General features: G+C 49.9%; 1 protein-coding gene across 4 annotated transcripts in view; it reads right to left on the bottom strand.

Moving 5' to 3' along the window:
• Window positions 1-2,891: 2,891 nt before the first annotated feature.
• The window catches only part of TNRC6C (trinucleotide repeat containing adaptor 6C), a 40,223-nt gene continuing 17,841 nt past the window's right edge, over window positions 2,892-25,273 (bottom strand). The window contains exons 7-19 of one of the 4 annotated variants that reach the window (XM_068976941.1): window positions 23,670-23,819; window positions 21,256-21,402; window positions 18,744-18,863; window positions 15,863-15,946; window positions 15,435-15,663; window positions 14,943-15,110; window positions 13,111-13,302; window positions 12,526-12,669; window positions 8,882-8,998; window positions 6,833-7,027; window positions 6,043-6,113; window positions 5,376-5,515; window positions 2,892-3,337 (exon numbers count right to left, since the gene is read on the bottom strand). In XM_068976941.1, coding sequence (XP_068833042.1) covers window positions 2,977-3,337; window positions 5,376-5,515; window positions 6,043-6,113; window positions 6,833-7,027; window positions 8,882-8,998; window positions 12,526-12,669; window positions 13,111-13,302; window positions 14,943-15,110; window positions 15,435-15,663; window positions 15,863-15,946; window positions 18,744-18,863; window positions 21,256-21,402; window positions 23,670-23,819 — 2,118 coding nt within the window. In that variant the 3' untranslated portion in view covers window positions 2,892-2,976. Of the gene's footprint in view, window positions 3,338-5,375; window positions 5,516-6,042; window positions 6,114-6,832; window positions 7,028-8,881; window positions 8,999-12,525; window positions 12,670-13,110; window positions 13,303-14,942; window positions 15,111-15,434; window positions 15,664-15,862; window positions 15,947-18,743; window positions 18,864-21,255; window positions 21,403-23,669; window positions 23,844-25,273 lie in introns of all 4 variants that reach the window. The other 3 variants (XM_068976944.1, XM_068976943.1, XM_068976942.1) reach the window with 3 other exon arrangements.

Below are 25,273 nucleotides of genomic sequence, written 5' to 3' on the forward strand. Positions count from 1 at the left end.
CTAGGCCCTACTGCATTTCGGTGACTGTTGAATGCAACATCCCAAAACAAATGGTAAAATCCTAAGTCAGGCAACTGAAACGTGGAGTGTGCCTACTTACATACGTACACTTTTTAGGACAGCATAAAAAGACACAGGGCATTTCTACACACAGTAGGACAGCTCTCTCTCCCAAAACATACAAAGTGAATACAGATGACATTCCTCTTTGAAAAATAAAAATAAAAAACGCATTTATTCGAACAGCCAAGAAAAAAAGAATTGCCATTTATTAAGATTCAACAAAGCATTGTACTTTTGAAAGCAACTTTCGGTGCATTTTCTTCAACAATCACATTCTATGAGGAAAAACATTAAAAGCCACAAACTTGTCTTTTAATCTCAGAGTTACAGACGTCTTTAATTCAAAATAAAAGGTCAAAAAACAAAACAAAAAAACAAAACCCCAACAAATCCCACCCCAACAACAACAAAAAAACAAAAACGGAGATTCTTTACTTCCATCCCCAATTTAAAAATATCAGTTTTCTACAACTTGATGCTAAATGCAGCATGGGAAGCTGTATGTCTGGGTGCACACGGGCACGCACGCACGCACGCACGTATATTTGGTGTACATAGGTGGGGACGTGTACATCAAATATACAGAGTGCATGTAATGGCAAATGAGATGCGCTTACTCTGAGGAAGGTCTGTTTAGCTAAATACACTACTGAACTTGAGAAAAGTCTTGAACCAGTTTGTGCATAGTTCATGATCCTCTATAAAACCAGCTTTTGTTGATCTGCAATTTTGCAGGAACTTTTTTTTTTTCCTTTTTTGTCTTTTTTTAAATTGTTTTTTTGCTTTTTTGTTTTGTTTTGATAAAACCATTAAAAAGCTAATTAAAAAAAATGTAATGCACAAGTTTCCTGATCAAGCAGGCAGGGAGCACATGTTCATATATATATATATATTTTTAAACATACTTGAGGGTATGTTACTCCATTGTCTCTTTCTTGCAAAACAATCAAAACATTGATCATTTTTTTAAAACATAAAGCAATTTTTAATATATAAAGCACTCTTCGAACATCTATTTCCTTTGAGTCCATTATTTGGTACATACGTAACTGCTACACGTTAGAGATTAGGTATCTTTCTTCTTTGTGGTTTTTTTTTTTCCTCTTTTTTCATATTTTTTTCCTTTATTTTTTAATTATTATTTTTTTTAATAACATCTTCAGTGCTAGGAGTTGGGTGGCAAAATGCATGAAATGGTGTGGAGCTGTCCCTCGGGAACCCTGGTTTTCCTGAGAGCGCGTCCGCGTGTGCAAGACAGTGACCACAACTCGTCACCTCGACGAAGGGGACAGTCGACAAGAGTCCACGACGATGGCCGGAGGGGAAAACAACACTGTTCAATCCCAGAGCTCTGAAGTAGCGGATCTGCGTTCTGAAAATAGGTTTCTTTACGACAGAAGTCTTTTTTTTTCTTTTTTTCTTTAAATTCCTTTTTAAAATTTTTTATTTTTATTTTAAAGTCTGAAGGAGAAAAACAAAAAAAAAGGTCTGTAAACAGGTGGGAGCCCTCACCACTGGCTCCGATGAAAGCAGTCACAACCCACGCCCAAGTGCTTGTCTCCCTTCCTCTCGAGGAACCATCCATCCTCTACAAGGATCTATGGCCACAGCTCAGCGAGTTTTTTTTTTTTTTTTTCCTTTTTTCTCTTTAACTTTATATTCCAAATGGAAAAATGGTGCAATACTCTGGTAATAATTTTCTTGCATTAGTCCACGATAAAAAGCTGCTAAAGGTAGGTATACATATTATTTCTCCAGAGATATACACTGTAATTTTTTTTAAACGCAATTAACAGAGTCCTTGAGTAAACATTTACACATGAATTGTCACCAGCCCTGTCCTATGAATTTTCTTGAACGTATAGGATTAGCTAGAGGAAGGGCAGGGACACTCAGTGCAAAGTTAGAAGCTAGTAATAAACAACAAACATGTGACCAATGCGCCAAAAAAAAAAAAAAAAAAGCACATACTGAATAAAAGGGAAAACCCACAGTTACATCCCTCACACACTTAACACATGAACACAGAAAGTGCGCAGGCACGCACGCGCACACACCCACACACGCTTCTGTTTCCACACACACACATACATACACACACACACACACATAGGCTGTGAACTTAGAAATGTTTCCTAGAGCCTGTTTCTGCGTACTGATGTCAACCTGGAAGTGTAGAATTAGAAAGTGTTCACATTTCATTATTGGCCTGCTGGATTCAAGTATTTGCATGTTTGATATGTCTTTTTTTTTTAACTTTTAAAAAATATTTTTTTGGGGGGATTAAAAAAAATGACATGAAAAAGTAATGAAACAAGGGTAATGTGCATAGGCGGATCCGTGGGAACAGAGAACAGATCACAGACCGCTCCTTCCGCCCGGCTCCCGGCCGGGGCCGCCGGACCGCATCCGGGTGGTGGACGCCAGCTCCCCCTGATTACGGGCCGCCTCTTGTAATGTGCATAATCGTCACAGGCTCGTTTTAAATAGGCTTTCTCGCCTCCCTCCCTCCCTCCCTCCCCACCCTTCCCTCCCTTGATAAAATAACCCTTTCCAGCCCACAATCTGAAAAGTGCCCTTCATGATAGAACTATTCTAAGCAGCTTTTATACTTAAAAAAAAAAAAAAATCAAAATGACAACACACCGTACAAACATAAGACGACACCAAATAAAAAGCTGTGAGAAGCATCCTGTCGTGATGCGCGACGCTGGCCCGGCGCGGCCGCACTGTCTCGGGGACAGTTCACAAGGCCTGCGTGCGGCCAAGGTTCGTCTTCAGTACTGGACAGAGGTACTCGAAAGGGCTGCCGGGTGGCTCCGGTCGGGCAGGGTCCTCAGCAACACCCGGGCTGGAGAGGGTCAGCGAGTCCTCCTGGAGCTGATGACCGCCGTGCCCTCGGGCCGCCCGGGGCTAGATGGACTCCCCACTGAGAAGGTCACCAGGGAGCAGCGTGTTCAGCGGGGTGGGGCTTCCGATGACCCTGCCGTCGTCGCTGCTGGGGGGGCCCCACAGGCTGCTCGAGTACTGGGGGACCCCGCCCCACAGCAGGTCGCTGCTCCCTTTGCCGGCCAGCCCCGGAGCATTCCAGTGGCCGGCGTCGCTCCTCACCAGGCCGTGGGCGCTGCCCGAGGCACCCAGCCGCGTCTGGCTGGTTCCCGGGCTGGGCTGCCAGCTGGAGGTGGGTGGCAGTGCTTGGCCTTGGGCTAAGAAGCGGTTCACTTCTTCTTCGCCGGCGAACTCGGCCAAGATGGTAGTGTTTCCCAGAACACACCTGAAAGGGCAGGACAGCAACGGAAATGAGAGCAGGCGTTTTTGAGAAGATAACACAAACTCGACAAATCTTCAGTTAGACTAACCAAGAAAAAAAAAAAAAAGAGGACACAAAATCAGAAATGAAAGGGAGACATAACTGACAGCACAGAAATACGAAGAGATATCCGAACTCCCTTGCTTAACTATAGCGTTATTTACAGTCCAGATGTGGAAACAAGCTAGTAGTCAACAAAGAAAATGTGAGGTGTGTGTGTTACACACACACACACACACAATGGACTACTGTTTAGGCACAAGAAAGAAGGAGATCCTTCAACAAAACAGACTAATCCTGAGGACCTTATGCTAAGTGAGGTAAGATAAATACTGCACGATATATTTTATTTGGAACCCCAAAAAAGCCAAACTTGTAGAAACATTTGGGAGTAGAATGGTGGTTTCCAGGAGCTGTGGGTGGGGAGATGGCAGAGGCTGGTCAAAGGGTACAGACGTCCGGTGAGAAGATGACTAAGTTCTGGGGAGGTAAGGTACAGCCTGGTGACCACAGTTAACAGCTCTGTATCGTTTATGTCAAAGCTGCTAACAGAGCGGATCTTAAATGTGTTCACCACAAATGGAAAGTAACAATTACGTGCCCTGATGTCCTGTTAGCTCACATGGTGGTGAGCATTTGGCAGTTATAGAAACGTGTCAGGACAACAGGTGCCACCCCTCTGAACTGACACACTGCTGCTGTGCCTCAGTTATATCTCAAAACGAAACAAAAACTCAAAAAACCCCACAAACACAGAAAGCAGAACGGGGGGTCATGTGAGCAGAGCAGCTGTGAGTCTTCCTGTGTCCTCCTTGCTGGCTATCCCGTGCTGTTGTTTTAAAACAGGAAAGGACAGCTGGAGGCTTCACGTCACAGGCCACCCAGAAACAGTCCTGCCGCTCACACGTCACTGCAGCTGCTTTCAAGGCCAGAGTATGAGCTTTTCTCCCTTGGTTTAGATTTCCGGCAGCTGTGGGGTGGTGGTATCGAGAGCATGTTCTGTATGAATGGACCACTGAAAGTGGGCATCGTTTAGGATCAGTGTGGTTCATCCTGGGCTGAAAACAGGAATGACTGATTTCTGGGGCCCACACCTCAAGTGACACTGCCGAGAAGGCCCACTCACAACATCTTATCGGAAGTCCTGTAATCTGGGGAGAAGAGTCGGCTGCAGGGAACACTACTAGGCCCAGGAGCAGGCACCGCCATGTCGCATGCCTGGGGACATCCATGGAGAGAAGCTTTTTTCACCCCTGGGTCTCTCCTGGGGACCCACTCCCTCTGGGGTTGGGAGGAGGGGGCAGAGCCTTGGCACTTTGGCAGCAGAAGAAACCGACATGTCACAAGACACCTCTCATGGGGTGAACTGCATCCCTTCAAATTCATATGTTGAAACCCTAAGCCCTGAGACCTCACTGGGCCTGTGTTTGGAGAGAGTCTTTAAAGAGAGAATTGAAAAAATAAAATAAAATCAAGAGAGAATTGAGGTAAGATGTGCTATTGGTAAAGAATCCACCTGTGAATGCAGGAGACTCAAGAGATGCAGGTTCCATCTCTGGGTCAGGAAGAGCCCTGAAGTAGGAAATGGCGGCCCATTCCAGGATCCTTGCCTAGAGAATCCCACGGACAGAGGAGCCTAGAGGAGGATCGTCCATGGGGATGCTAAGAGTTGGGCACAACTGAGCAACTGAGCACACACACGTGCGAGGTCATGAGGGTGCCCCTAATTCACTTGGACCACTGTCCCTAGAAGGAGAGGAAGTCGGGACACACTCAGACGGAGTGACGTGAATGCAGCTGTGTGCAAGCCGAGCAGAGGCCTCGGGGGAGGTGACCTTGCCCACACTCTGCCGGACTTCCAGCCTCCAGACCATAAGCCAGTGGACACCAGTGCCCGGGGAGCCCGCTGTGCCTCAGAGGCCCCGGGATCCTCCCAAGGCCCAGGCCGAGCGCTGCGGGCTGCAGCCAGGGCGGCGCGGGGCGGGGGAGGGGAGGGACGCACATGTGCAGGGACTTCTGGGCCTTGGCGGCTTCCTCCTTGGAGCTGTAGCGGACCACGGCATTGCCCTGCGTCAGGTTCAGGTGGAATGTGATGAGGGGCCCGTGCTGCAGGCACAGCGTCCGCAGGGTGGAGCCGTCGATCTGAGTGAGGAAGAGGAAGGGCGGTCACGCTAGTCCTGGGAGGTTATCACTCCGCGCTTCAAAGACGAGCTTTACGCAACCTGGGTCCACAGTACCCTGGGACGATGTCTGTCTTAAGAGGACTTCGTGTACTGACTGCGATAGTAACCTTGTGCACCTCACCGTTTACCGTATAATTTACAGTCTTGGACATTTCCCTCTAGTTGGTGAGCTGGGCTGCCAGGAGGAGGAGAAAAACCTGCTCCAGCTCTGCCCCCTTCCTCAGCAGCACGCTTCACCCCGAGCCTTGCGGTCCCGGACCCTGGGACACGTGAGCACAGGCCACATCGTCCTGGAGCGGGGGCAGGTGAGGGTGAGCTGCTGTGTTTATCAGGGTATACTCTTCAAGCCTCAGAGGGGTGGAGAATAAACAGTCCACCAGAACACAGGTAAGTGACCACCACTGCCCGCACTGCCTTTGGACCAAGCGAGGCCTCGGCTTATGGACAAGGCCCTCAGGCCTGCATACCCCCACCAGCTGCCTGTACCTGGGGTGTGAGGTTGCGGAGAACGAGCCAGCTGCTTGTCCTTCCTGAGGCGTCGGTACTCCAGGCGGAACCTGCGCCCAGGGGGGAAGCCGGTCACCAAGGCTGCGCCGAGTCAGACCGCTCTCCCCAGCGCCCCAGGCCCCCGCACGCGGCTCGCAAAAAGCCTGCGCTCCCAGCCTTGTCACCCCTGGAAACCAACCCAGACTCGGGGTCCCTGCAGACCCTCAGGGGTGGGTGTTGCGGCAGAGACTCGAGAATTGCCCGGAAGTCTTGGTCTCCTCCTCTGCCCCCCACCCCTCTCAACTTTAGAATCAATGCTCTAAAACCCCACTTGCTGGCAAAACAATGCAGACTCGCAGGCTGGCTTCACTCTCAGTGTCGTAAATTCTCTGTGCACTCCCTCATCCCCACAGTTCAGAGGGGCCCGAGGAAGCCCCCGGGACAGGGCAGTGTGCTCACACTGGGCGTGGAGTCCCTTACGCTGGGTGAACGGGCCTCTCTGAGGGCTCAGTGTGGACCCTCAGTGGGTGCAGAGACCCCTGGGATCTCCTGGCTCAGAGCAAAGCTGTGTATGCTAACTCCCAGGGCTGATGCTGAAACACGGGCAGCAGAACCTGGGCCTGGACAATCCCCGAGAGTCTAGGTGCCCTGGCCCCCTCAGCTCTCTTGGGAGTCCTTCTGAAGAAGCTGCAGGACAATATGGTAGGCACCTACCTTCCCTAAGGGGAAAGTGGGTTAGGCATGGACACTCCCACCCCTCACCCATCTGGATGCGAGAATGGAAGCGTACCCGAGGAGTAAGAGCTGGTCCAGCCGAGGGGACTGGCTCCCCAGGCGGAGGAAGGCTTGGGGTTGGTTAGCCCTGGCGGGGGCCTTGTGGGTGCAGTAGTGTTTCTGGGCACCTTCCACAGTTCGTGAGACAGAGAGGCTTGCGTGTGGGAGGCAGAGCCAGAGGACCACGTCGCTTTGATGTCTGACAGCTTACCTAGAAAGGCGGAGAAAGGAGGCACAGGCATGCTTGAGACCGAGAGCCACAAAGGGCCTGGGGACTCGTGCCAGGAGAGCTCTGGCTCCAGCGGACTGCGGGGCCCGAGGGAAACACCCCGTCAAGACCCCCACTTGAGGACCGCAGGCAGTCCCCTGAATTTTTGCCCAGAGACAGTCTGCTGGTGGCCGTATAGACCCTGCCAGGATCGCTGATGCTCAGTTTGCTACATGCGTCAGACACGAGCTCTCCAGAAAAATGGCACTTTTTTGTGGCTCAGTGCTAAAGCTAATTTCACAAATTCTGCTGGGACACGTCTTATCGCATATCAAATTAATCAAGATCGAGGCCCTCACACACACACACACACATATATATATATCCTTTTGCTATTTCTTTAGGTGTCAGTCTCCTATCAAAGCAACACGCCCTTTGATCTAACCCGCCTGAACTTGCATCTCCCAGCACTCTCTCCACAGCTTGGAGACCCGCTCTCTGCACCTGCAGAAGTGGGTGTGGGCCAGGTGCCCCAAGGATTGGCATCTGGGCACCTTGTCTGGAGAAAGCCTGTTGTAAGGCTCTTTGTGGAAACAAAAAAACAAAAAACAAAGCCTGTGATGACTACCAGCTCTGGCCCCTCCCGTGCCTGGGGACCTGCCACGCAGCCGCCTCAGGAACCCAGTGTGGCGAGGGCAGCAGGCAGAGAGGTTGCTGTTGCCCTGCTCCTGGGCCCAAGCTGCAGCGCCAGGCGGGCACCAGCCCCCCAGCACCAGGCTGGCACCAGGCCCGCGTGGGACGCCCCTTCTACCCTGGCTGCTGGGGGCCGATTGCAGCTTCACAACAACAAAGGCTCATTTGAGCACAGGAGTCCCTGATCAGGAAAACTGAAATGCCAGATAAAAATGGCCCGAGATAATGGAAGATGGTTTTGTTTGCTCATCTCTTTGGCCAAATGACTGGCAAGTTTTAACTGCCTAATACATCCCCTTTGTAAACATGAGAGAGAATAAACATTGGAAGGACTAGAAATAATCCAGAAGCTCTTGCTCTCTTTTTAAAATAAGATGCTAAATCAAAGCGGAACTAATTTCTCCCTGAGGCACTGGTATAAAGAGAATTCCTACAGCATTGTGATGCTGGTTTAAACAACAGCTGGACAAGAAGGTCGGTGGAATGGAGAAACACAGTTGAAGAAATTTATAAACAACAAACTCTCTTTACTTAAATTCCACATCTTTTTGCAAACCTGTCCACACTGTATGTATGTCCACATCTCTTTACATCCTTGTCTTAACATTTCCAGGTAAAAATTCCTTCAGAGCTATTATGACAAACAAATTAATTCTCAATTCTCCTTTAAGCCTAAAAGAAATGCCTTACTGGAAAGACTTGTAAAGCCTACAGTGAGAGAGGAATAACCCAGGCACCGCATGGATCTGAGCGATGGGAGTTAAGCTGATAACAGCAGTTCCCAGCAGCTGCTGCCTTCAAGTCTGTGAGTTTTATATACCCCTGGTTTTGCGGTCGTAAGAGGATGGTTGGGGGGAAGTGGGAGGGGAGGGGGAAGCAGACACATTTAGGCAGTAGCTGTATTGCATCTCTAGCGCTGGGGAGCTTCTATAAGCCCAGGATCTTTGTGACAGGAGGTGTCACCATCCCCAGTCCCCAGAGAGGGGGTGAGCGGTGCCCGAGGCCCTGTGGCTGCTCGGCAAAGCTCGGGCTCACTCTCCATCACTCCATGTGGCCTCCCAGCTCGGAGGGGAGCAAACAGACCACCAGGAAAAGCCAGGCCATCGGTCTTGTTTGGGGAGAGAGAGAAAAGGCGACCAGCACATCGAGAGGCCAGGTGCGTACCTGCAACAGCAGGAGCGGGCGCGAGGCTGCTGAAAGCGCGACTGTGGCCGGAGGCAGCGAGCGGCCAGGCACTCGAGGGAGGCAGCGCGGCATTCTGAGATGACGGTGGGGAGGACCCTGCGGAACCAAAGGCGGCACTCTGAGAAAGGCGAGCACGGGCCTGCGGGGCGAGCCACTCAGCCCCGGCGTGAGGAGCCCCAGCACCCGAGAAGCAATCTCCAAGGCTGCGTTTATGGAAATGGTGGGAAACGAGCGCGACCACAGTGAGGACAGGAAGACACAGGCGCACTGCGCCTTGGGGCGCCCGGGCCTTGCCAGAGGCCCTGGGGAGGGGCTGGGTGCAGGGTGCTGGAGACCAGGAAGCTGGAGAGGAGAGAGTGGCCACAGAGTGTTTTCAACAACACGTCAGGGTTTGGAAGGATCCCGTGGATTTCCCCTTCCAGGTAAGATAAAAATAAAAACTCAGGGCGACCTCCATCTTTTTATACTTCCAACAATATCTACAAAACTGAATAAAATGAAATAAATCTCCAAGCTTTTTGTTACAGATTTTGCCTTAAAGAGACCGGTGCTTTCCCTGACTCCTTGCCCAGGTTCGTATTTCTCTCTTGAATGCAAAACATCCAGCAGAAACAGGCACTGGCGACCGCGTCGACGTGCGCCACTGGGCCTCCAGGCTCGCCCCTCCTGCTGCCAAGGACCCTGTTCCTATCCTGGGAGGGGGGCTGACTGCGTTGACGCGAGCCACTGGGCCTCCAGGCTCGCCCCTCCTACTGCCGAGGACCCTGTTCCTATCCTGGGAGGGGGGCTGACTGCGTCGACGTGCGCCACTGGGCCTCCAGGCTCGCCCCTCCTGCTGCCGAGGACCCTGTTCCTAACCTGGGAGGGGGGCTGACTGCGTCGACGTGCGCCACTGGGTCCCCAGGCTCGCCCCTCCTGCTGCCGAGGACCCTGTTCCTATACTGGGAGGGGGGCTGACGGGCGGGCCCCCCCAGCACCCCTGCCGGTGCATTTTCCGCATCACCAGGTCTGTTCTCTGAGGAAAGCAGGAAGCAGAGGAAGGAGAAGGATGACGCAGGGCAACAGTGTGCTAAGCTTTTAGCGGGATGGACCAGAGCTCTTCAGACTTGGGAAGGGACTTGGGTGGTGTATGCAAGCTGGCTGGAAGAGGGTACAGGGCACAGAGCAGTCTGGTAGTCAAGTTTACCACCATGAACAGAATCTCAAAAGACATGGGGCCCCCGATGCAGGGCCCCGCCTGGGACGGTGTGCTCAACAACCTCAGGGACTGCCAGGCGTGTAGCACCTCCCAGGCTTGTGCAGTCTACAACCTGTACGGCTGTTCACGGCAGCCCTGGTGTAACTGACCTCCTCAGAACAGGGCACCAGAGCTGATGAACGTTAGGATGTATTTGTAATCTGCAGGTCTTTGATTTTAAAAGACATCAGCTCTACTGACAATCTAACCTTAGTTCCTAAACCCTCTGTTTCTTATTTACCAACAAAATGCAATCAACTTGAGATTCCAAATTATAGACTATTTAACCCAACATGGTACTTCGTTTATAGTTAATGGTAGAGCACTTGGGTTTTTACAGTGTTCTAGTTTGACATTTTTAGTGCAATAGTGGAATCTATCCCATAAAATGATGGCTAATTTTCCTTTTTAGTATCAATTTGTCAGGCGATGGCACAACTGCATTTTACCATCTGGCTAATATTCACCTCATAACGGTTAGCACTATAAATAATATTCAAACAAATATATGGCTAAAGTGAATTTTTAACACCAAATCAGAGCTTAACACCAATGAAAAGAAAACCCAAAACTGTAAATAAAACCCCAACACCGAAGGTACTCGATAAAGAAAACAGAAAACTCCATTAAGAAAATATGTAAAATGAATAAGCCAACATCCAGGAGGTCAGTGGCATTTCCTACTCTGTTTCCTTCCAGGGCATATTTTCTCAATTTTTTTTCCTTTGTAGTTTAGACTAAGCTAATCACTCAAGAATACAGCAGCCTTTTGTGGCTGGGCCCTGAGCAAGCTCAGCCCCCGGGGTGCCTGAAGCCCCACGTGTGGGGAACACAAGGGGGTCCCGGAGAGGGGTGGTCTGTGGGATCTGGCCATGGCCGTTTACTCCTGGCCCTGAGGCTGTGGGGCTTCCTGTAAATGGGTTCTACATAGAGATCCGCTCCTTCTGCTCCCTCCTCTCAGATAAGACCAGGAGGTGGGGGCCCTTTCCTGGGTGAGGCTTGGTCTTCCGGTGGAGCTGCCTGGGACTCACCCTTGGGTCACACAGGGCACTAGAGGCTCTGTCCTGCTGACGTCCCATTTCTGCCAGGGCCTCGGAGGCTTGGCTTCCCTCCGCTCTGACGTCTGTCCCAACGGCTTGGCTCTGCCCTCGGGGCTCCCCTGCCCTCCAGGACGCCTGTGTCCGATCACGGCACACGGGTGCAAAGGTGGAGATGGCCTGCGTGCCCCAGGTGCCAGCGACCTTGGGCTGACACTGGACACCGGTCAGGAAGCGCCACTCTGCGCTGAGCAGCCTTGACTCTTTCTAAGGTCTTCTACCGCCTGGATGGCCATGCTTGCCCACCCTCCACAAGCCCAAACACACCGAATCACCGCTTCGCTCGGCACAGCCCTGCAGCCACACGCAGCGTCCCGAGGGGCGAGTCTCCCCCGACCCCCACCACCTCAAACAGGCTCCAGGTCCCGTAGCCTCGAGCCCCTTTGCCTCACCCATCCATCCCCAGCTGCAGGGAGGCCTGAGACTGCCCTGCTCTGACACTGCTGCCTCGCCACAGTGATGCCCTGCATTGAAGGAAGAGGTCTACGCTGCCCTCCGACTTGAGCCACAGGCATGTGTGGAATCCTATCACTTCAAAGAACCACCGACAAGGAGGCCTCTCCCCACAGGCCATACGTTAGCCGGAAAGCTAAACCAACGTTTCGGAAATACCCGAGTGACCTTGCTAGTGCTGAGCATCGCGGGTAAGCTGGCTATTCTTTCTGCTACTAGAACGCTGAGGAGAGAGGTCTGTCAGCCCTGGCACTCACAGAGCGTCTGCATCTGTAGGCCTCGAGGGAAGGCAAGCCAGTGCCCTCCTCAGTTCTGCAACTGAACCTGCGTTTATGTTCTGTAACCTCACAGCTCAGCTCATCGCTTCCGCCAACTGGATCCTCAAGCCTAAACAGGGTGTGCCAAGCTTTATAGCGTCAGGAGTTTGTGCCAGGAAAAAGGTCCTGGGGAATGAATTCAGTCTTTTTACCAAACATTTGGAGGAAAGGAAAAATTGGCTGAGATGGATGAGTAAATGGCCAATTCACTTCCAGTTCAAAGAGATTTCAAGTGGAAACCTTTTCCTTACGAAGCTTGATGGCTAACACTGTTATTTTATAACACAAGATGTATAAGCACTGTGTATTAATAAATCCAGCAGGGACACGGAGCCCAAAGTTATCTCCATTTTCCCATAAGCACTGGTCGACTTCTCCTTATGCTGCGTCTGATAGCAAGAGAGTTCCCATCAGATGTGTCTGGCACTCCCCTGCCTCGCTTCCCACACCCGCCCGTGGCCCGGAGCAGAACGCCTGCACAGAGAGCACCACGCAGACGTGGGCAGGGCACCTCCTCACCTCCACTCTTGAGGAGGTAGCGGTTGACATCCTGTATGGTGGTGTTGATGGTGGGCCCGGTGGGGACACTTCCAGGAGTGACGTCGGGGTCATTCTCCGGATCTATGTTCTGAAGTCCTTTCCAGGGAACTCCAGGATGGAATTCTGGAAAATTTCAAACATGTGAGTATTCGAGCACCTTCGTGTTGCTTCATGACAATTTATGGAAATGTTTGTAGTCTGGTAATTCAGAGGTACACATTAGATTTCCTTCAGTGAAGCATCAGTCCTTCGGAGCAAACTAGGTATCAGAACTAAACGTAGATAGTGTTCACGTGGGATTATAAAGCCCAGACACATTCTGAGCAGATGGAACACAGCACCTCCCCCTCCTTCTCCTTCCACTGATCTGAGGGCTACAGAAAAGCCTGTGATGCCAGCGACACCCGCGATTTATCTGTGAAGGTACTGCCAATGAAAAAGCCAAAGCCGTGGGGTCCGTGCTCCCAGGATGCTGAGCCTGGGTCCTGGCTTCTCTCGGGCCTCATCACTTCCCTGGGTGTGGCTAGAGTCCTGCTGCCGCACAGGAGCGCTGCATGCTCTTACCTGGGGGCCAGTTGATGCTGGAGCCGTTTGAGATTTTATCACTGTCGGATTTGGCACGTGACCAGCTATGGGGAACAGCTACAGGAGGGCTGGCTGGTGACTCGCTGCTCTGGATTAAATCGTACCGGCCATAGGAGTCGTCAATGGAGGACTTGGCTGGAGGTCCGATGCTCAGACCTCCAGGGATAGCACCTGGAGGGGGAGCAGGAAACACAGAGCCGAGTGAGTGGGCACCCCCGGCCCCAGGGCTGGGCCTCGCCCTCTCCTGCCAGCCTCCCTGCGGCCAGCGCTCTCCACGGGAAGTGACTGTCTCAGCCAGCCCAGACTCGACCTTGCAAGACACGCTCTCTAAGAATTCTTCCAGTTTGTCATTTGAAATTCTCGATAAATGCACACCCACACCATGGTGGAGTGCTCTGGGGACAGCCAGCGAGTGTCTGTGGTCAGCTGCGGTCCTTGGAATTGTCCGCGTCCCTCCCCTCATCTGCTGGCCTCTGTGTGGCCTCGGAGGTCTAACCCTACCTCCCCGGGCGACTGAGCGCTCTCCTCCAAAGAGACTGCCCGGATAGCATGTGACGATTTTCCTGTAGAACTAATCATTAGGGAGAATTTTTTCTTTTTAGAGTGCTTTATATCAAGAGAGAATTATGTTCCCTATCAAATTCCCTTTGCTGTTTATGCTACCAGGAAATTAAGAGCTAAATTCAATGCTTAACAGTGACATCACCACCTATGGTTATTAGCATCATTTTCTTTTTCTTTTTCTTTTCGGCTGAGCGGCTTGTGGAATCTTAGTTCCCGGACCAGGGATTGAGCCTAGGCCCACGCGGTTTAAGTGTCCAGTGCTAACCACTGGACTTCCAGGGAATTCCATGGTTATTAGCATTTTTGCTTTTTATCTTTTCTAAGCATTAGATTTTCCGATTGCATTTAATCATTTTATTGAAAAAATTTTCTTTCAGACAAATTTTTGGTTGAAGATACAGATACACGTTACAAGTGCGCAGCCATGACCTGTATTCTTTGCTGCTCTGGGGCACTTTTAATCACTTCTCAATTAGTAGCTAAGGTGTGAAAGTTGAGGCTTCAAGAGATTTGGTCATTGACTAGAAAGGGTGTTACATACTCTAATGAATGAAAGATATATTGTTATTGGTTAGTTGCTAAGTCATGTCTGACTCTTTAGAACCAGTGGACTGTAGCCTGCCAGGCTTCTTTCTCTGTCTATTACCTTATTGAGGTAACACTGGTTTCTAACGTTATCCAAATTTCACGAGTACGACACTGCATTTCAACTTCTGTCCACACCACAGGGTGCTCACCACCAACTCTTGATTCCCACCCGTCACCACACAGTTGACCCCCTTTCCTTATTTCGTGCTCCATCCACCCCTTCCCCTTTGGTTACCAATACTCTGTATCTCCATGTTTGTTTGGTTTGGCCTTTTGAAATTTTTTCTGTTCAGATTTTAGTACTGAATTCTTAGAACAGAAATGCAGTGTAAGTAACAAAGGGCTTCCCAGGTGGCACAGTGGTAAGGAATCCACCTGTCAATGTAGGGGACACGAGAGACATGGGTTTGACCCCAGGCCCTGGAAGATCCCCTGAAGGAGGAAGTGGCAACCCACTCCAGTACTCTTGCCTGGGAAATTCCATGGACAGAGGAGCCTTGTGGCCTACAGTCGATGGGGTTGCAAAGAGCTGGATCTGACTGAGCAGGTGCATGTGTGTGTGCACGTGCACACACACACACACACACGTAACGAAATGGGGATGATGAGCAAGCAGAACAGTAGAGACCAGAGCCCGGGGCTCCTCAGCTTGGACATACCATGCTTGCTGGGGTTCTGGTCGAGCGGAGAAGCAGCACCGGGTAAGCTGCCCATCGGGTTGGGGTGAGTCCACTGAGGGAGGCGTGACTGGGACTGAGACGGGTCCTTCACTGATAAACCACCGGCCATGTCCATGCTGCTGACATTCATGTTTGGGTTCAGTCCAGCTAAAAAGAAAAGCACTATTAGGATATGTCTGCTCTTCCTCCAAATGGTGGCTGTCTAAAGCTCTCCTAGAGAAGCAATCTAAGTCTTAATTCACGGCCAAATATTTAACAAAGTGCAGACTCCACTACAGTGGGAGGGAGCTCGGCCTGGAGCTCCCACTGGAGCTATCTTCGGAAATTCTATACTGAAAACCCCTCTGGGCCCAGCAGAGCCAGTGCTCTTCGCGGACAGCGAGCCCCGCTCTTAGAAGGAGCCCTGAGGCAGCCTCGCTCCGGCTCTGCTGGAACGGCGCACGTGGTGGATGCACGCAGGCCCCGACTCACCGAGAGGGTAGGGGGCGAAGGTGCTGGGTGAAGATTGCTGCTCTTTGGTCTGCAGCTCAGGGAGGCCGGGGGCCGGAGGGTGGGGGGGGAAGCTGTCCAGGGCCGATTTGCCTGCAGAGGGGTGCAGAGACAGGTGTGGCGGGGGCGGCGGCTTCACGAGCAGGGCCTGGGCCAGCTGGCGCTGGTGCTGCTGAATCTGCTGCTGCAGGTTAGTGATTGTGCGCGCAACCTGCGGGTTGGGGGTGGGAAATGGCGAGTGGTCAGCGGGGCTGGGGGGCGGCGCCTGGGCCCACCCCCACTCCAACCCAGGTGACCCCGGGGGCTTTCCCAAGGGGAGGCTGCCTGTTACAGCCATCGTCAGTGACAGCCTAACAAGGTCGGGGGAGGGGGCGGCCAGCGAGCCAGCTCTGTTGTCAGGGGGCCCCTACTTGCTGCTCCTGTTGTCTCATGGGTCCGGAAACGTTCCGCTGGGCCTGTAGCATCTGCTGCTGGATCTGTAAACGTTGGTATGCCTGCAGACGGCAGAGAACCATCAGCAGGCTGCAAGAGAGCCACTACCAAGGGGTTTGACTTCTGTACATTAAAGAAAAAATAGCCCAGATTCGTCAGTCCCCTTACCACACTGTGGTTTAGGCATATTGTGAGGCATTTTCAAAAAGAGACACGTCTTTCTAAAACCTTTTTTTAAAGTGTTTGTTTACTTGTTTTGGCTGCTCTGGGTCTTCGTTGCTGCGTGTGAGCTGCCTGTAGTTGCAGTGTCCAGGCTTTGCATTGTGGGGGCTTCTCTTGTTGCAGAGCACAGGTTCTAGGTGCTTGGGATCAGCAATTGTGGCGCACGGGCTTAGTGGCCCTGAGGCATGTGGGATCTTCTCAGACCAGGGACTCGAACGCGTGTGCCCTGCATTGGCAGGTAGATTCTTATCCACTGGATCACCAGGGAAGTCCTCCAAAACCTTTCCATTGCACAGTCTTTAAAAAGTAACTCAGTCAGCACCTCTGTTTAGTGCTGGTAGTGAGGTCTGTCAGCAAACTATTTTTCAGTTAATGAAGAGATCAAATTTCTTCTGCTTGATTCATACAAACTAAAAGAAATCAGGGGGTGGGGGAAGGTCTTTTTTTTTCCTTATAAAGACACAAGGTGTCCAGAATGGTTCAGACAGTGTGGCAGGACAGTGGTGAGCGGCTGCCCCAGACAGTCACAGAACAATACACATTCCAGGGCTCACAGGCAACCAGGAGATGTGTGGGGTCTCAGTCCACAGGGAGCCTGAGATCCAGGCTTGTGGCACTTCCACCACCCTGACTCCGGCTACAAAGCTGGTGAGAACGGTCATCAGAGAAGTCTTCCCACAATGATGCAGAAGGCTGGATCCTTTGTTTCAAAAGTTGGCTGAATGTGGTAATTTTTTTCCTTACAGCATGGATTTTTGGGGGACGTTTGGGGCAAGAGGATTTATTGAAATAGGATCCAAAAAGAAGTAGAGATTATATTATGAAGCCTCATTAATCCGTCAATCAGAGGAATAAAATGCCTAGCTGACTCCTTACAGGCTCTAAAGCTTAACCTTAGGATGCATAAAACATCATTTCACCAATTTTTCTGGGAAAAAAAAGTTAAAACGCCATACACTGTTTTTAAAATGGAACACATGAAATGTAAACATACTTCAATACTTTCTTGGTATCTTTCACATTACAGGGGTCAGTATAAATTATGAATAAGGGACTCCAGAATGTCAGTACTGTGGAGAATGAGCTCAGCCTCAGGTCAGAATCCAGCTGTCCTGCAGTGCACCCGGGAGGAGGGCGCTGTTCTTCTCTGTAGGAAGGGTGTGGAAGAGCCTGCACGCTTCTTGGTTCCGCCCTGTCCTTCCGTGAGGTCAGTGGTCCCTTCCGGGCGCTGATGGCCCTGGGGCCCTACACCACAGTCCATGAGGCTCCTTTTTCTTTTGATGTGGACCATTTTTAAAGTCTTTATTGGATTTGTTACAATATTGTTTCTGTTTTACCTTGGCCATGAGGCATGTGGAATCTTGGCTCCCTGACTAGGGATCAAAAGTGCATCCTCTGCATTGGAAAGCAAAGTCTTACTGGACTGCCAGGGAAGCCCCCGAGGCTCCCTTTTCTGAATGAAGTCCAGTCGTGGACCGTAACCCACGCCCAGGGCGTGGGTACTTCACTGTGGCTTGTCTAGGACACTCACACCCTACCTGGCCACTGCCTGGGACCAGACACGCAGACTGGTCAGATGTGTGTCTAACAAATGCTAAAGGGTCAGGACTGAGAGCCTGATCCCGTAAGGAAAGGTTCCCCTATAAGGAAAGGCTGATATCATGGTTTTGTCTCTTGGAGGCTTTTCTTTTCTTCCGTCATGACTCCTGATAATTTTCTGTGAGATGAAGCTCTTGGACCAGATGTTTAAGCAAATCAGGTGTCAACATATTAAAGAAAGAAACAAACGCTGGGTCTTTCAGGGAATATAAATTCAGGATGCATCGAGGGATACGATGCCCTGGTGTTACATGGTAAAAGCAAAGCCTGTTGGAAATTAAAAATTCAACGTATGTTAAACTATAAAACTCTCAAGAAGTATTAGACCGCATCAGCCTTTCTCAAGAGGGAGTCTGAGAGAATTAAGTCCTAATCTCTGAGGCAGATACTGTACATAATGAAGTAACTTGTCTTTTGCTTCTAGAATGGTACCTATGTATATCATCCTCAGAAAAATTTAGACAAAAACCAGGAGGTGATTTGCTGGTTCTGTGTTCAGATGAGAAAGGCTGGCTGAGTGCTAAAGGACATGCCTAACTGTCAGACGTGGGAGACAACGATCATGAAGAGGCCAAAGAATTCACAAAGCTTAGTGGAAATGCCCTTGAGTGAAGACCTTCCTAAATTTTTATTTATCAAAATATTACCCTATTTATTTGGCTACATGGGGTCTTAGTTGCGACACACAGGATTCTCAATCTTTGTTGCAACACATGCAATTTTTTTTTTTTTTTAAAGTTTCAGCATTTGAACTCTTAGTTGTGGCATGTGGGATCTAGCTCCCTGACCAGGGATGGAACCCAAGTCCCCTGCATTGGGAGCTTGGAATCTTAGCCACTGGACCACCAGGGAAGTCCCCTAATGCTTTTAATAGTTTACCAACTTCATGAAAGTCTCAGTGACATTCCCTGATGTGAAGAAGAGCATTGAAGTAACTACACTTCTCAGCTGGTGTGTGCGTTCCTGGCTCATGCCTGTGAACACGTGGAGAATGCCCTTCCCACGTCCTACAACCCAAGCAGATCTACCCTGACTCACCAGCTGCAGCTGATAGAGCTGGTTCAACATCGTCATATGCTGAGGATTAATTGGCGAGGTTAATAGTGCAGGGTTGAGACCAATGTTTTTTGCTGCAAACTGCAAAAGCTGTGCTTGAACCTGTTAACACAAAATGCACCATTAGACATGAACTCCATTCAAACATTTACTTGTCTGTGTAGCTTTTCAAGGTTCAAAACTGACTGATTAAATGACAACTGTATTTGTCTCATGAGTGAATTTCAAAAGCCATTAAAATATTTATAGACATTCCAGCATTAGTAGTTAGCACGTTTTAGCAGAGAATGTAGAAGGAAGAAAGGAAGGGAGGAAGGGAAGGAGGGAGTGACAGAAGGCAAGAAAGAGACGTCTTCCTCTAAATATTTTAGTTACGAATGAATGCTCTAAGGTTCTGCGTTACTCCTGTCAGTTACTGATTTTGTTTTCTGTTGAAGTGAAAATGAGCAGGCATCATTCAAGGCCTGGAGACGGTGAACGCATATTCACTTCACTATGCCTTCCTGGTGGAGAAGGCAATGGCACCCCACTCCAGTCCTCTTGCCTGGAAAATTCCATGGACGGCCTGGTAGGCTGCAGTCCATGGGGTCGCGAACAGTCGGACACGACTGAGCGACTTCACTTTCCCTTTTCACTTTCATGCGTTGGAGAAGGAAATGGCAACCCACTCCAGTGCTCTTGCCTGGAGAATCCCCGGGACGGGGGAGCCTGGTGGGCTGCCGTCTATGGGGTCATACAGAGTCGGACACGACTGAAGTGACTTAGCAGCAGCAGCAGCAGCAGCAGCAGCAGCATGCCTTCCTGGGAGGAAGTTTGAGGCAGGCTTCTGCGTCTCAGACAGGCACCTGGGACTGGTCCCTGTAGAAGCTCGGTAGATGGCTGCACCAACACCTGACCAGAGGGTCCTCGTTACAGGGCGGGCAATGACCCCTCCTCAAGTTTACTGGCTCAGGCAGTGGTCTCTCCCTGCTTGTGGGACCAGACATTCCTCTTGGGGGGCCCCAGTGCCCAGGCTCCGTGTGGCACAGGCACTCGTGTGACTTGCCAGCCCTGATCGTGACTGTCAGCCTTCCTCCTTGCTCACCCGGAACTCACTGCTCTGCACTGTCAGGGGCCTGGCACTAGCCAGCTCAGTGCTCCCCACCAGTGCTCTGTACATTTATCATAACGTTTACACAAGGCGATCTTAGGTAGTACACGGAAGGGCATCTTTTACTTTCATAGTCATCTAACGTGTATTAGGAAAATGCTGATTTTTCTATTTATGATGGACACGTAAAGTTTCAAGAATAAATTTATCTAAGAAGGCAGTCAATTTAGAGAAAACACATTAAGAGCCTTCACTTGAAAGGAAGGCACACAGATGAGTGAGATTCAAGACACGCTGGTCTGCAGGGTGTGGGGAAGGCTGCTCTCTGCCTCCAGGCCCCTCTCTCCTCCTGCCCCATTCGCGGGGGTGGCCGAGTCACTAAGTCCAGGTGGCAGGACGTTAGTGGAAGGGGTCGGTCTCTCGTCTTTCCTCCTCCTGGGACGTGGCTGAGGCAGAGCTGCTGCTTTCTGCACTGCTGCCCGGGCAAGAAGTACCTGTCTTGTCTGAGGGTCTGTATTTCAGGGCCTCTTTGTTGTAGTGGCTAAAGAGTGTATCTTAAGAGTGTATTCTGTTGACAAAATTTAACTATTCTTTTACCCAGATTTCAGCCATCTCAACCCAGTGCATACATTTCAGGTTAAACAACTACAGAGTAATAAGTGTGGTGGTGGTGGTTTATTTGCTCCGTCGTGTCCGATTCTTTGCGACCCCATGGACTGTAGCCTGCCAAGCTCCCTCTGCCCGTAGGATTTCCCAGTCATTAATACTGGAGCGGGCTGCCACTTTCTTTTCCAAAGAATCATCCTGACCCAGGAATCAAATTCTGTGATCTACCATTTTAGTCTATTATTGAGCATTCTTACAAGGGGTAATGAGGACTGTAACATTATAATGAAAACCTCAGCCCAAAGTCTAAAATAATGGAATGTTCTAAAAGTAAACCATATTATCATGAAAAAAGTTGACACTATGCTTTATAGTTACAAACAACAACAACATCCTTTTCCTGAATTCTGTTTGCTTTCTTTTTTTTAAAAGAATAAACTTAACTAACAGTGTGTGACCTAGGCACTATTATCTGTTGTCCTGTTTAGTTTGTCACTGAAGCATTATGCAGTCCTTCATTGACTCTAAGAAGTTTCTTTTACACTCTAAGCAATTTCATGCGCCACTTTGCTCCCCCACCAGTCTAGGGCGATTCAGCGGGTTCATCTGAATAATCTTCTAGTGACCAGGACAGACATCCTGGCACTAGTGTGTGCCACCGGCCCAAGTGCTCTGACAGGAGGGGGCCCGGCCCTCGGGGAGGGGTCTGGGCATGCCTCCCAGGGCAGGAGGGTCGGGTGGTCGGGTTCACACGTGAGGGCTGACCCGCTCTCCCTGCGACACGGGCGCCAGTCTGACCTGAGGGGATAGAAACTGAGGCACTTGAGCACGGAGACTGGGCTGGGAGGAGCTCAGGGGCGGCACGGGCGGCTGCGGCGGCTGCTGCATGGTCCTGGCGGGCGCTGCTCCGCTGCTGCCAAACATGCCCAGATTGCCACTCGGTGTCTGTGGACGGGGAGGGAGGGGTGGTTACATTGTCACTGCAGGAGCAGGTGGGGGCAAAACCACACCGGCTTCCTGCCATGCACAATTCGCACCAGAGGGAAGGTTTAACAAGGGCTGTCCACAGCATGTCCCAGAAGAAGGGTCCTCCGACCCAGGTGAAGGGCGGCCCCCACAGGACAACTGCTGCCCCCCTGAGCACATAGCAACAGCAATACCAAGGGCCCAGTGGCCAGGCCTGGCGCCACGAGCAGGGTTCCCCATGCTCCTGTCCCAGAGGTCTCTTTCCTGCCCCCCTCATCTTCCATTTTTGTTATTATTAGTATTAAACTGACGGGACTTAAAAAAAAAGTGCTGTTCAGACTTATGGACACAGTGGGAGCAGAAACCGCTGGGATGAATTGAGAGAGTAGCATATATATACATTACCATGTGTAAAACAGATAGCTAGTGAGAAGTTGCTATATGACACAGGGAGCTTAGCCTGGTGCTCTGTGACAACCCAGATGGGGTGGGAGGGGGTGGGTGGCTCAAGGGGGAGGGAGCACGTGTATATCTGTGGCTGATTCATGTTGACGTATGGCAGAAACCAACAACACTGTAAAGCAATTATCTTCCCATTTAAAAAAAATAAAAAAATAACAACACAAGACATACACACTCAAACAAAAATAAAGTGAGAAAATACAGATTAAGATAATGACTTTCAACATAAGTGACGTTTCTTTTCCACCAAAAGCCCCATGATCCAAAAAATAAAAAAGTACTGTTCACTTATGGTTGCTGAGAAGGACTGGGGGAAAGCATATTTAGGGCGTCTGGGATGGGTATGTACACACTGCCGTAAGTAAAGTGGATGACCAACAAGGACCAACTGTACAGTACAGGGAACTCTGCTCAACCTTACGTGGCAGCCTGGACGGGAGGGGAGTTGGGAAGAGAGTGGATACATGTATATGCATGGCCGAGTCCCTTTGCTGTCCACCTGAAACTACCGCAACATTGTTAATCAGCTATACTCCAACATTAGATGAAAAGTTGGAAAAAAAGAAATACTGTTCAAATTGGGTACAGATGACAGAAAATCTGCCTGCAAAGCTTGCCTACATCTTTAGATCACAGAAGCCACACAGAGCTGGTTTTAGGTGACCCAGGACAAGCCCATCATGTCCAAGGGCACTACAGTAATACTGAACCCCGCAGGGGACTGGCACGCATGCAGGTATGGGCACCATCTGTGTTGGGGTAACGGGCAGGGATCACTAACTGGAGAAGATATTTTCCAAAAGGAAATATAACTGAGTCCAGCAAGACCTGAACCTGAATACACGGGCAAATTCAGGCTGGTGAGTTTGTGTTAAATTCAGCAACTATGTTGAGTGCTTCCTTCTGTCTCCTGGCTGAGTTATCTGACCCTCGGGGCCACTGGCCTGGCCTCTGAGTCCCTGATGGCAGCTGAAACCTCCACTGCTGCCTGATGAGCCCCATAAACAACATGAGATGGCAGCGGCGGTTCCGTGGACTGGGGTGGTGCTGAGAACTGGCCTTGGCCACCCCGAACCTCACAGCATTGCTGGAAGAGAAGGCTCAGAGCTGTGTGTGTGTGAGCTTCGGCCGGGAGGAAACCAAGGACAGTTTCAGGGACGGGAAGGACATGTGCTTGCTTTCATGTGACTTCATCCCAGGGGAGAGAAGTGACACGAGGCGGCCACTGTTCAAAACCCCAGGTCCTGCCTCAGGGACGTCTGACAGTGACGTGCACCTTCTCCATGACTGTCAAAGGCAGGGAACGATGCCAAAATCACTCTGAAAGCCACTGAGAACCTGCAGGAGGTGTCATCTCTATTTCTGGGGAAAAAGGGAGGGTATGGTGTTTTCCTGCAGGTTAATAATGCATTTAAGGTGCCCATGGTCAGGAGAGACAGAACAGACCTGTGCATAGATCCAGCAGCTAAAGACCACTCTGTGGCCCGCGTCACTCCACGAGCAGCATGTCAGCACCAAGGGTGCTGAACGCAAACACATTTCAGTTACATGCAGAAATAATTTTGAAGCATTTCCTGTAACGTGGTTAAAGCTCTAGAATTGGATTCACTTCTTGACAGCAGTACGTCACTTGAAAGGAAATCCTTGTCATAGTTCAGTTCCCTTTACATGTTCAGTGGTATTTTCACAGCCGGGTATTAATTAAAAATAAAGTTCATGTCTCAAACACACTGATTTAAAGGCACATAAAGGAGACCCTGGTGAGCCTCTGCCAGCAGCCTTACCTGTCTAGCAGAATTCAAGTTTTGCATGCCCAGCCCTGAGGCAATCCCGCCCAGGGCCTGACTGGGGAGTGCACTGTTGGAAAGGGGGGGCTTCAGGCTTGGTGAAGGCAAAAATGGTGAAGTCGTGGGCTCTTCCACGAGGCCGCCATCCTGATTGGGGAAAGAAAGCGTGAGCTGTGGGCAGGGCCCGTCCACACACAAAGCACAAGTTCCCAGGACGCAGACAGGGATGTGGATGAATGTAAAGAAGTGAAAGATCAAAAGCATGGAGATGAGAGGATGGAGAAATGGGCGAAAGGAAGAGGGGGAAAAGAAAAAAGAGAAGCAGGATTAAGACGCTGTTTTCATTTTAACAATTATTTTACAAACACACATATCAGCTTACATAGTCTCATCACCACCAGCCCTGCCTATGGGTAGGAGTCAGGAGAGAGACAGTGTGAGTCTTACTTGGAAAACACTTTAACCACCATTTTCAAACAAACAGGCTCCTCTGAGAACTTACTAACAAGGCTCTGGGTATACGCTAGGTTGAGATCTGCTGACATTCATCTCTTTTTGATTTCATACGGCTTAACCTGAGTACTCTTGCCTAGAAAATCCCACGGACGGAGGAGCCTGGCGTCCATGGGGTCGCAAAGAGTTGGACATGACTGAGTGACTTCACTTAACTTAATAATAAGGTAAATTATAAAACAGACAAAAACCTTATTTTTTTTTTAACATTTACTGAGGCATCAGGTCATTTGTAAATTTACCTCATCTAACTTCACAACAAGCCTAGAATATTATTTCAGATTTTAAAGATACAGAAATAAGTCAGGGTCCCACACTTGGCAAAAAAAAATTCAGGATGCTGAGTTAAACTGGAATTTCAGATAAACGCCTGATAATATTGCAGACTAAGTATGGTCACAAATGATTCATTGTTGTCTGAAATTCCAATGTCCCTGGACACAGTGGTGCCTGGCACAGTGAGGACTCCATTGCGTGCAGCTCCGGTTGGAAGACACTGCTTATCTGAGAACAAAGACCAACTCTCGTCTCTTCTCCTGAGAGCCTGCTTCTTGTGTCTGTTTACTTTAGAGTTGTCTTTCCTTGCTTCTATTATTTTTTCAAGGTCAGACATTTTGATTGAGCTTAACAGGACACTGTTAAGCTGTGTGACCCCCTCTGAGGTCACATCAGTCTGGAGAAACTGCACCAAGCAGGACAGTATTGAGGGGCGTGAACTGGCGACACCACTTGCTGAAACATCTCAGGTGGTTTTCCCGCACCTGTGGGTTTTCTGAAGTGGCTCATCCAAGCAGGGCCCACGCCCAACCACTTCTAGACCTTTCTCCTGGGATTAAACATGTAATACATCATTTCCAGTGGGAAGAACTGTACACATAAAACCATAAAATAGAAATCTGATGACTCTCATCTACAGGACAAATTCAAGCAGCCAAGTTTACCCACTGGCATGAAAATCAGTTTTCAATTTCAGTTGAAATACTTACAACACTACCTCTTTTGAGTCAAACATTCATATATACTAGAAAAATGGGTAAAAGTCACTTAAATATTACAGTCCAGTAACTTTCTAATCCAACAAGTGAAAA

The sequence above is a fragment of the Capricornis sumatraensis genome, chromosome 8, assembly GCF_032405125.1.
Source record: "Capricornis sumatraensis isolate serow.1 chromosome 8, serow.2, whole genome shotgun sequence".
Classification (NCBI taxonomy): Eukaryota; Metazoa; Chordata; class Mammalia; order Artiodactyla; family Bovidae; genus Capricornis; species Capricornis sumatraensis.